Source organism: Botryllus schlosseri, chromosome 16 (assembly GCF_051294905.1).
Source record: "Botryllus schlosseri isolate E-star chromosome 16, Bs_hap1, whole genome shotgun sequence".
Taxonomy (NCBI): Eukaryota; Metazoa; Chordata; class Ascidiacea; order Stolidobranchia; family Styelidae; genus Botryllus; species Botryllus schlosseri.
In genome coordinates this window covers 15439366-15451676 of record NC_137251.1, presented here as the reverse complement: position 1 = coordinate 15451676, position 12311 = coordinate 15439366, and the positions used below count along the sequence as shown (strand labels likewise).

Genomic DNA, 12311 nt, shown 5'->3' with positions numbered 1-12311 from the left:
AAGTAGTCGAAATAAATCGTAGAAAGTGAAAGTGAGGATATGTGAGTTATGTGTAGCAATATGGGTTAGCGATTTCTGCAGAGGTGATCAAATGAGAGAAATAATATATTTATATCATTAAATGAGAGATACAAGATGAATGCATGAGTCCGTATTTAGATCGGAGTAGAATTGCCTAGTACTCACTGAAATTGACGCTATGTTGGTTACAACAATCTGCGCTCGGAGTTTATTATCGTTATTGATTTGATCAGATCAATCATCGATGAAAAGATAGCAATGTAACGCAGCAACCTGAGGTAATCTACACCCACCCACCTTTCCTTGCCTGCTAGATGAAGCATTCCTACCTGGTGCATCTTCGGATCAACCATTTCCGGGATCACGCAGTTGCTGCCTACCTGATCCCTTTTTTCCCTACAAGACAATACATTACAACCTGGCTTTCGATCAACCATATCTGGGATCACATGAAATACCGCGCTGTACTGTCTAGTACCCAAACTTTCGTTTTCAGAAACACTAGCTTCAGTCATGAGAAACGCAAGGTTATGAATGATTTTTCTATTAAAATAAGTAACATAAAAAAAAATAAAAACAGAAATATATTAATTAATTGTTATTGACTTGACATCACCCTCGACGTAATTCAGGGTGATCTGAAAGTAAAATGTGGGATAAGTTGGGGCTTAATATCTGCGAACAGGGTACAATAAACGAACCAATTCTGATCGAAGTTGCAATTTAAAAGACCAAATTTGCTGACCACTCCCATCTAGCAAAGTACCCATTCTGGTAGGCAGTTTCTGATGAGTTAGAGCATTTTACAAGGACTAAAATTACTTGGATTTGATGATTGGGTAAATATGGACCAGGAAAACTAGACTCAATGTTCCTGGACGATATGTTTGCCCGCAATGAGGAAAGCCAAGCGGAGTGTCAGGAAAGCCCGTCGCATGTCAATGAAGCAACAGTTGCACCAGTTTCGTTACGCTTGTTCATGCAAATTTTAACCAAATTTGCTCGTTCCGATCCTGTCAAACCATTAATGAAAAAGTATCCAAGCGGAATCTTCCAGGATGAATTGACGCAAACAGCCATAAAAACTAACACATCTCTTGCCAGTGGCTAAGAATCATCGTCCTCGCAGTCAGTACCCATGTCTACATATCCTCTTCCATCCCAAAAAAACCTGTTTGCGGATCGACATTTCATCCATCATTATGGAACATATTACAGGAGCTGTTGATGCCTCTACTTTTCCTCTGATAGCAGAAAACGCAATACCAGTAAAGCCAGGCTCAGCGGGAAGTTTTCCATACCAGCGTCTTATCACATTCGCATGGGGAAGAGCGAGTTGAAAATTTTGACGCACAAAATTGTATGCCTTAGCAGAATAATACTGCAGCGTCATTGCAAAAATATTGCAGTTCTTTAGAGTATTCGACTCCTCTTCCACCAACTTGTAGTTTCATGCGCTGCAACAGCTCACTTGGTAGACGACTGAATTTTTGTGACATTACTTCTCCGCACAAATCGCTGATCAAATTTTTTTTTTCAGAGATGCAATGACCTCATCCAGAGTATCACTTTTTTCTCAGGCGGCATGTCCTCATTTTGGCAGCATGCAACCCCTTTTTAATTTGTACCACTCTACGGCGTTGCTGTTGAATCAGCTTTTGAGGAGAGGTATGTACACGGTAACTGCGGTCGTGGAGAACTGCTTCACCAGTTTGTGCTTTACAATAACGTTTCTTATCTTGAAGTGTTGCTGGTCTTGCTTGCCGTTTGTTGGAAGCCTGAAATTCACGAATTTCACATCAACAGAGGCTAGGGTAAGGGTATACTAATATAAACTTAACTTTAGAAGTAAATATATAAATGTCTACTGTACCTTTGACCTCATATATTTCGGAAAGTTCAGAAATCTCGTTGGCATTCTCCCTCAAACGTATCAACTGACCCACATGGTAAAGGGCACTTTCCGGAAAATGATCGGAGCAGATAACTGACGATCTTGATGGGACCCAGTTTTTTCTTTTCATGCTTTCTAACCATCTTCCTTTCAGCGATTCATTAGTAGGAAAGCTGCATTATATGGAGCATTGTATGAAGCAAAGCACACTAAATAGTCAATTCTTTGTTATGAGCTGTGATAAAAGCAGAAGGGACATAAAATAACTAATAAATAATAAATATTTTTGAATAAATAAATTGACAGTTTCGCACAAAGCTATAAGGACTTTCGATGAACTCGACTATGGAATTTGCAACTTCCACAGTATTTGTTTAGCATCTGAAAAAGATATCCTGTTTTAACTATGCTGATGAAAACCCATAGGCCATTAATTGAATCTTTTCCTTGTATTCCTACTCTTGCCTACATAGCATAAGCAAGAATTGAATACTAAACTGATTATTGGCCGAACTGCTTGTACTCGATCATGGACAGAATACGAAGAGTGAGATGGACATTATTACAGATATTGATGATGAACATTACATAGAAGATATGGTGACACGGATTTCTGCTGGTAGTCTGGTCTGGTCATTCCATTCATATAGCTGCAACGAAATGTTCTGCTATCACTTTACCATGACCTGTTCATTACAACTGATGTGACTGATCTGGGCATGTCAGGCTGCTATGCTTATTCTGTTATTCACTTACCGGTGAAAATTTCTGAGGTATCGACGCTTTACCATCGACTCTTCATCACTACTGCCGTTACTATTACTTCTCCCGTACGACTCACTGGATATCTTCTTCCGCCTTTTACTACACCCAGGCACAGCAAAGGCTACCACCTGATGAACGTACTATCTTCGACATGTCGAATTACACAGAATATCAATATACTGACACGAGATATTGGGCTGAAACAAATCCTGAATGTTAGAATAATTAGTCATTCAAAGCTCTATACGCATACAATACTACAGAACCAACACGAATCAAATATATTCAAACGCTGACCGCTTTTCCATAAGCCCCTGTACTAAATCGATTAACCGAGTACCCACAATGCATCTGCGCATTGGGATCACGCAAATTTGCTTAGCCGGAGATAGCAGTAGTTCGGGGCTTGGGTCCCGCGCGCATCCCAAAGTCACTCAACTATGTCATAGTTGAGTGACTTTGGCGCATCCTGGCGAGAGGCGACTGCAAGCGAAGCGCGACGTCTGTTGGCCCAAATAATTAAATGAGCCATAATTGAAGTAGGACACAATGACACATATCATACAGCATCGTAAAAGTTGAGATATATCAGTCATCACAGGTAAACCAAAGTCACTCAACACTCAACTGCCGGCCATCCGACAGTCGACGAGCATGTCCACATTCAAGTCGAAATACAAGCAATTACTACTAAATAAATACAGTCCATCCTCAAGATTACCGGACCACGACTGACCTATCGATCTCGCTTCCCATAACATGCCGCCCTATTTCTTGTCGCATTCTTCTTCTATACTATCTTCTTTACTTTCATTCAGTGTGCATGCCTCCTCTTTACATCGCCTAGGCCAGTGGTTCCCAACCGGGGAGGAATTCCCCCCTTGGGGGGAATTTTGCAATGTTTAGGGAGGAATTCCACTTTAGAATTGGATTTTCTAAATTGTTCATGTCCAAACTGTCATGTAGTCAACCAGTTATATCCGAACGTATGCTCCTTATGTTTTTTTTTGTTTGCTGAAAGTATGTTCAAATGCTATTTAAAATCTCTTTTCACATACAAATTCCCCGCCCCCCATTTTTTAAAATTAGTTTAGATGTGCTGCAGTTCGCAAGACAATTTTATAGGCCAGCGACGGCCTCTCAATCAAATATATCCTAAACGAGCAAATGTCGAGCCGTATCTATCACAACAGGGCCTCTAGTGAAAGTATATATCTTATATTTTCAAGTCAACATTTTCAGACAGTGACAAAATATTCCAACGTCATCGATTCAAGTCAAAGAAATCGCTAGCCTTGCTTTATTTTTAGTGAACAGCTACCCGATCGAAAAAATACATGGTAAACTTGGTGCAATGTTGCCGAAACGTAATGGGTGTCCTAGATTTCAATGAGCTCCAGCAGGGTATCTGATCACGTGTAAGGTATATATCAAGGCTGTAACCAAATCACGAGGCTCCGAGTCACGAGTCAATCTCACTTTCATAGTTTTTACTCGAGTCAAGTCGAGTCATTTTCAATTCACCATTGAGTCAAGTCCGAGTCCAAGTCACCGAGCAGAGGGTCGAGTCCGAGTCAGTGTATTATGTCTCGAGTCCGAGTCCAAGTCACACTCCAGTCAACACTGTTTGGTGATATTGAATGATTTGGATTTATGATATACTAATTTTCCTCACTTTGAGCAGTTTCTTGTCCCATTGTCAAATACCAAGATCAATAGACGAAATTCCAATAGGGTGGTCACACTGGTCACTTTACTGTTCTTCGAAATTACAATGAAATGTCGGTCTTGGCCGTCTTATAGTCTCAAATCATATGGCTTGGTTCGAGTCATGAACAATGACTCGAGTCCAAGTCGAGTCAATATACCCAGATTGTCTCGAGTCGAGTCGAGTCATCAGAAAATGGTGACTAGAGTCAGACTGTAGTCTGGTCAACCCTCCTATATATGAAAGTACCAATATTATTGGCCAAATGCATACGCAAGCTTGAGAAAAAAATCGCAAGACCAGTAAATTTATGCATAGTGATTTTTCACAACAGTTATATTAGCGATTGGTGCATGGTAAACCGAAAACACAAATGGAAGTTTGGGGGTTTGTTGAGTCAAGCCTTCCAGAATTTGTTTGATTGGGACCAAGACCATTGTTTTTGGAGGTCTACAAAGTGTTATTACAGCACTGCTAGAAATAAACATTTGGTACCGCCCGTCTTATTCTCTCAGTCAACAGGTGTTTGCGCGGTAAAAATGACCTTTTTTAATCATCGGGCAGATTTATCCTAAGGGGGGAATTTTGGCTTAAATTTCGGCCAAGGGAGGCACGAGATGTAAAAGGTTGGGAACCACTGGCCTAGGCCAAGGTGGGTGTCAGATTCCATAGACTACTCCTTGTCGCTTCGACATCTTCCTGTCTTTTCATTGTATCGCATTTTTGTGGTGTATTGAACTGATAAAATTGCTAATAAACCAATGATGATGATGAGGTAAACAAAATAGCGGCATGGCAGTAGGTAGTCTGCTTGACCGGGAATATCGATATGTTTCTTGGGTTTTTGATTTCAAAGAGCACTCCAAGTCAGGGTTGTAACCAAGTCACAAGTCAATCTCAGTTTTATAGTTTCGACTCGAGTCATTTTCAATTCAGCACCGACTCAAGACCGAGACCAAGTCAGCGAGTAGAGGGTCGAGTCCGAGTCATTGTGTTCAGTTTTCAATTTTTGACCCTATTTTCAGGGCTGATAGACGAAATGCCGACAACTTTAGTACTCTTCGAAGTAGCAATGAAATGTCTGTCTTGCCGTCCAAGTCATGAGTCATCCACAATGACCCAAGTACACGTTTTGAAAAAGTGACTGGAGACAAGTCCGAGAATAGTGACTCGAGTCGAGTCATTGCAACCCTGCTCCACTCCAAGTCGTTTCAACACCTTCCTATCTATTCATTATTCGCAGTCTTGTGCTGTTTTGAAATGATGAAATTTTAATAAGGAGTTGAATATACTAATGTCATAACCCTCATATAACGATATCCACAGGGCCCTATATTAGTGCCTCTTTCAGTAAAAAATGGTAAATTATTCCATTGTGGCAGGCTGACTAAAAAGGTCATACCGAAAAACAGATTTTCTTCTATATTCTCGGGTGGTTGACTGAAAAAAAGGTCAACTCTCCAGCTCAGCTCCCGAAATACCCGTCAGAGCGTTACTTCTGTATTTAACCCAAAATCTCAAAAAAGAGGACACTAGGGCGTCCTCCGAGGACAAATCCTCTTGAGAGAATCAATCAATCAGTTTATTAATATTTTCATCCTTTCAAAACATCACAAGACTGCGATGCAGTGGAAGATAGGAAGGTGTCAAAACAATTTGTGGTGACCTTTAAGATCAGACACCCACCTTAGCCTAGGCGGAGTAAAGTAGAGGCATGCACACTGAATGAAAAGTAATGCAGAGAATATAAGACGCAAGCGACAAAATGAGGTGGAATGTCGCGGAGGGCGAAGCCGATGTTTGGTCGTGGTCCGGTAAGGTATGGCAACCCTACCTTATGACGCTGCTCACATATCCACTCACTCGCATCAATTGCTGATCAAATTATATATATTTCTGTACATTGAACACAATACATCAATTGCACAAAGACGGTGGTCAATCAGACCCAACTGATCATCATCTGACCACTGAACCCCTGGACTGCAGGTGGATAAAAACATAAGTAATGAAATGTATGAACACAGGATACCCCACATATTGTGCATTCACGAGTGAATAAAGTGTAGCAAGTACGTTTTTGAATAGTCACTTCCGATATTGGTTGCAAAGATAGCTCGCAGGAAGTCAAACTCAGTTGTTTTCAATATCCATAAATTAGAAATATAAGCGAGCATCAAGCAACCTGTTTGCATTTTCATCATAGCGAATCACATAACACACTGCCAACCACAATGAGCACACACCGTGAAATTGACTAATAAACATGGTGAAGGATGCTCATTGCTCAACTTATTGTAAGACTTGTCAAATAATATACACAGTACACACTAGCGACGGTACAAATATAATGTAAGAAAAAGACCTAGGCTTGGTAAACTCATCAATAACGTGGTGATAATTCCAATTAAGTTTATCATTGTAGAATATATCTAAATTCCCTCGCAGTGGTCAAGTCAAAATATGCGAGATAGAGCATCATTCACAATGAACTTAATGTATAAACATAGTAACAGTTGAAATATACTGCGACAAAGAGATCTCGAACCAGCCCCGCGAAGTTAAATTAGTCAAACATTGGCTAATAGATCAGGTCACAGAGTTTTGACTTGGACAAAACTGTCCAGCGCTTTCAAAGCTTATAACGGTCAAGTCTTGTTGTAAATTGATATTTTTTTCATCCTTATTGTTTCGTGTGTCTATTCCGTAGCTGGGAATCATTTAAGGAGACATCAAAACTATCAAAGACAGTCCAACGATTATATAAATAATTTCTATGAAAGTCTAGAATATAGCAAGTGAGCAACAAACAATCGCAGGATACCGGGTATAATAATCAAAGCTGGGGAAAATCGAATACTCAAATAATAGGATTCCGAGTCGAGCTTCAGTATGCAATTGAATAATATTGAAACAAACCAGAATATTTAGTCGATTACACCTGACCAGTGTCAGTCTAAAATATTCGTGCATATTTCAATACGAAAATACGATTTAATTGTAGACCCGTGAGAGAATCACTCGTCCCAAGTTATGTCGTCATTGTCCCAGCCGTCGCTGCCTTCGTCATCACCAGACTCGGCAGCCACCAGCGACATGCTAACCGGGCTGCTTAGCGTACTGGTGACTGTCCCAGTACTTTCAGTTACGCTATTAGCCGGATTTACGGCCGTCGTCCGACTTTCTATCTCTGGTGCCATATCGGCAAAGAAGTCAGGTTCCTCATTGAGGGTTCGCGGCGGTTTTGTTTTAACGGCTATCTCGAATTCGCGACCTAAATCTTGCTCCAAATGCGACTTTTCGGTTATGGTATTGACGCTAACACCGTTCTCTTCACTATTCGATTTTCTGGGCACATTTTTCATCACAGTCTTGGAAGCTTTATCCGCTTTTGACGGTTTACGCAAGGATTTAGAGTCGAGATTTCCGATTCGATTCTTGGACACATCAGATTCACAATTATTTTCTAGTGCTTCAAAAGCACCCCAGTCATCTTCACTACCGCTGCTAGCCCACGTCTCGATCTCGGGCTCTAAAATCACTTTGGGCGCATCCAAAGTGGCGTCGACGTCGCTACAAAGTTGAGGTTGCGGATTAGATTTTGGCTGTGGGGTTGACGTTTCTCGATTGCCGTTAATTTGAACAGGTAGTATTGGAGTTTGCATATTTTCGTCTTCTGCTTGTGGGTTCGGATCTTCGATAGTTATATAGTTAACAAGTCCATTCGGCTCGGAATGCAGAGTGGACGCGAGTTCGTTTTGTTTTAGAAGCATCACGTCTCTTGACGGGCTTGCGTTACTTGCATTTTTCCGTTTCTTCATTGCTAACTCTAACAAGGTCACAGGTTTTTTCGGAAGCGTTTTAGCAGGCTTTTTCGGTTTCCTTTTCGGCTTCATCTCGTGCGCCAACGACGATGTTTCGACAAGAATCGCGCCATCGAATTTAGGCATACCAAATCCGAACAGTTTCTCCCGTTCAGACCCGACAATCAAATCACCGCCCACAACCGGCACAGAATCGGCCAGTGCGTGTAGACTGGCGCTGACAAGTTGATTATTCGAATCGTGTAGCCCTAGAAGAATTTCAGGAAGCACAAAATCCTGCAGGACAGATTTCTCGAACATATGCACGAACCTATGAAAATTCGCGACAAGAACCAGGCGCACATGAAGTATTTTGATCGCGAGCATGTCCACGATATGCGGAATTACATATCTTGCGAACATGCCGCTGGATATTAACCCTTTTGATCGTGTGTGCGCTCTCATTGGGACTGGTGTTAATAATCTCGGAATGATTTTAGCTACGGCGCGATCTTCCGCTAGCACTACTGGAGATAGAAGTAATCTCGCGATACGCTTGGCGATCAGTTCGTCTGATATACAAGCGCTCTTCAACTTGGGTATCAAACCGTTGAAGAAAGTTTCCTTATCGTTAGCGCCTTTCAGTGTAATACTCTGCAAAAAGTTGACTATTTCGATGTAATCCGAAGACCACGCAGCTGTCTCAAGCAGTTCTGCAACAGTAGGACGTTCTCTGTAATCCTTCTGTAATATTTCTTCAAGAAGATCTTGCAATTCTTGGCTTTTCACGCCAGAAGCGAATCGCGTCTGATCGTAAAACCTCCCTAATAATATTCCAAGGGCGTATACATCACGGCAATGCGCATTCTTATTCTCGATAGGAAATGCCACCATATTGTCACTTTCTTCTGGAGGAATGATGTCTTTGAGTCGCGTTAAACCTTTTAGAAACGGTGCCGTAGCCTCTGAAAAGTCACACGCGCATTCAAAGTTTGCTAACTTCCAGGAACCTCCTTCTGTCACGTAAATACTGTCCAGACTAACGCAATTATGTGTAAGATTTGCTTTTTCGTGGATAAACTTGAGAGCTTGTGCAATATCATACATTCCGCTTGATACTTCGTTCGCGTCGACCGTCTCAAATTGCAAACGTAAAGGCGACACTCTTTCCGTTACCAAGTTGACCTCCGTTTCTGTAACCACAATCCCGACATGCCTCAAAATATTGGGATGCCGCAACACTTTCAGTCTTTTTGAAGATTTTTCCAACCTTGTTTCTTCTTTAGGCCGAGATTTGACTTGCGTGAATATCGTGACTTGTAGTCCATCTGATAAAGTCGCCGGACGAACACAAAGATCGTCATTATTTGAACCTTTTTTGAAGTATGGCTCTTCAAACTGGCATTCGGCTAGAAGCTCCTCGTCTTGAGAGCCATAATACCAGTCCCACGCAGCACTGATCATACCTACACCATCATTTTTACATAGCAGAATCTGTGACAAAATGTTCCGCGTCACCACATATCCAGAGACAAAAATAAAACAGAAAAACGGATACAGTCTACGTCCAAGGAAACCAAATTATTAGTACAAAACAGCATAAAATTAGGTTGATATCACTATGCCATAGCAGCAGATATCATAAACTAAACAAGACATGATTAGTCATGGAAATTTGGGTAAGGTATTGTGTGAACAATCGGGGTGACGGCAAAATTCCAGAAAACACCTCATTACAAACAATCCACCAGAAAACACAGCCAAAAACTGCAAACTAGAAAATTCAAGAATAATTGGGGACCTACTTGGAGGAGTATATCTCTGAAAAAAGATTCGTTCAAACGATTGTAAAATTTTTTCAGAAAGACTTGATGACCTTAACCATACACAGATAACGTCAAATAAGTTCTACCAACAGACAATGCCAAGCCAAAGAAATCGTGAGTCTGATTCACTACAGTAGACCTGGTGGATGTCAATATTATGATGTACACCGAAGTTTAAAATAGTAGAATACTCAAATAATGTGGCCTGGCATTGCAGTGTCATATCTATGCGATGAAAACACATATGCAAATGGCCCCAACGGAAAAGGCGTACAAAAATCCGGCAGAAAATACCAAACATCACAAACCAGTATACGACAATAGAATCTTACACGGTACACTGATACTGTTGACTGGTGTTTCCAATCTACATTCGCATGGACTACATTGAACCACACAGTATTTCGCATTTCATTACTGTTTTAATATCCGAGTCAAGCAGACGAGTCCCAAGGACTTATGGCCAGAATTATATTCTTGTTTTAACGGGCAGTATGAAATTGAAAACGCATCTAATATCCCAATGTTATCAGGGCAGATTTTATTCGACACAAACCAAGGGTATATGAAATTGAGCAGGCCGTATAGACAAGATGCATGTAAGATTTTGATTAGAGAATTAATTTCTGACCAATTACAAAAAACAGAGCTATGTCACAAAAAAGCCCATAAATTTTGACTACCGTCCTGATTTCGAGTTTCTTCTGCAGGTAATATGGTAGGCCTATACTCTGCAGGAAAATGATAATTGACACACTGGTAGGTCCATCAATATATTGCACAACATTCAAGATTATAACCCCAGAATATGTCTGTGGTTGTCCTGGTCGTTATTGCTACTGCGATATTATACGCAATCTCATTGCTCATGTACACAATATAGACTGCAACGAACAGAAATCCAGTGATAATGAACAACCCCTGCACTTGAAAATCCGCAAAAAATACACGCACTCCTATAATATCCTAATCATACACCACGACACAAACAAGATCTTTATCAAGCACTCAGGGTCATAATGGCAAATATAGTCATAATCCAATTCTAAGTGATCATTCTCGATGGATTAACACAAATACTCCTAGTAACGCTAAGACTGCATATTTCAGCTTTGGATAATCGTTCATTAAAATAGTAACTATTCCGACGTATGGTAGAAAGCCTCTTGCACGACCCACCACTTCGTTTCTTTTCACCCAAAGCTGGCCCGGATTGTAGAGTCCTCTATCATCGACGGAATTGTTGTCGCCCTTTGTGAGAAACTTCACTGTTCCATCCTCAGTTTCGTGGACTTTGATTGCTCTGTGAACGATGGGTATGTCCCGACCCTCGATTTTGAAGACCACGATTTCTCCAGCTCTTATTGGGTCGTGTTGGTAATTCGTTAAAAATAACAGGTCGCCTCTGTAGAACGCAGGCTCCATGCTTCCGCTGAGCACAACAACTATCGGGCTTTCACTGCTGGTAACCACCATCATGCCTTTCCAGATCATCAGCGCGGAGGATACGATCATTCCAAAGTTTAATACTTGGAAATATAATTGCCTTTTATTCAAACGACGCATTTCATCCAAATATTCCATGATTGAGGTAAGTTATACTTGTATTATTGGTTATTGCTAAACTTGGAAACGTGTACAAACCATATACAGCAGCACTTATACAGTTCACACAGTTCCGGTGGTGATCACGTCATCACGCGTGAGTGCGTTTTCGGTTGAGGTACGTAGCAAAGTCACTCAACTATGACATGTCATAGTTGAGTGACTTTGGCAGAGATGAGCATGGATTAGGATTAGGTTTTGAAAAAACAGGATTTGTGAAATTTTGTCAGATTTGGATTGGATTTGGATTAGACATTTTTTTCAGAACGGATTAGGATTTGGATTGGATTTACCTATTTTCTGGGAGATTGAAATGTCATCATCATCATCATCATTGGTTTATTAGCAATTTTATCAGTTCAATACACCACAAAAATGCGATACAATGAAAAGACAGGAAGATGTCGAAGCGACAAGGAGTAGTCTATGGAATCTGACACCCACCTTGGCCTAGACGATGTAAAGAGGAGGCATGCACACTGAATGAAAGTAAAGAAGATAGTATAGAAGAAGAATGCGACAAGAAATAGGGCGGCATGTCATGGGAAGCGAGATCGATAGGTCAGTCGTGGTCCGGTAATCTTGAGGATGGACTGTATTTATTTAGTAGTAATTGCTTGTATTTCGACTTGAATGTGGACATGCTCGTCGACTGTCGGATGGCCGGCGGGATACTGTTCCACACATCA

At 41.0% G+C, this 12311-nt stretch overlaps 2 protein-coding genes and 1 long non-coding RNA gene across 3 annotated transcripts; all 3 read right to left on the bottom strand.

Annotated features, from left to right (window-relative positions):
• Positions 1–284: 284 nt before the first annotated feature.
• LOC145459320 (uncharacterized) lies at positions 285–3084 on the bottom strand. The gene is made up of 2 exons (XR_013921348.1): positions 1895–3084; positions 285–1799 (listed from the first exon to the last, which is right to left on the bottom strand). It is a non-coding gene; the product is annotated as an uncharacterized LOC145459320 (long non-coding RNA).
• A 3176-nt stretch (positions 3085–6260) lies between these two features.
• On the bottom strand, positions 6261–9655 carry LOC145458616 (protein-associating with the carboxyl-terminal domain of ezrin-like). The gene has a single exon (XM_080337034.1). The coding sequence runs from the start codon at positions 9653–9655 to the stop codon at positions 7406–7408; it is 2250 nt and encodes a 749-aa protein (XP_080193160.1). The 3' UTR covers positions 6261–7405.
• Positions 9656–9684: 29 nt separating this feature from the next.
• Positions 9685–11732, bottom strand: LOC145458617 (signal peptidase complex catalytic subunit SEC11A-like). Its single transcript, XM_080337035.1, has one exon. It carries the CDS (start codon positions 11599–11601, stop codon positions 11071–11073), a length of 531 nt encoding a protein of 176 aa, XP_080193161.1. The 5' UTR covers positions 11602–11732; the 3' UTR covers positions 9685–11070.
• Between the last annotated feature and the right edge of the window lie 579 nt (positions 11733–12311).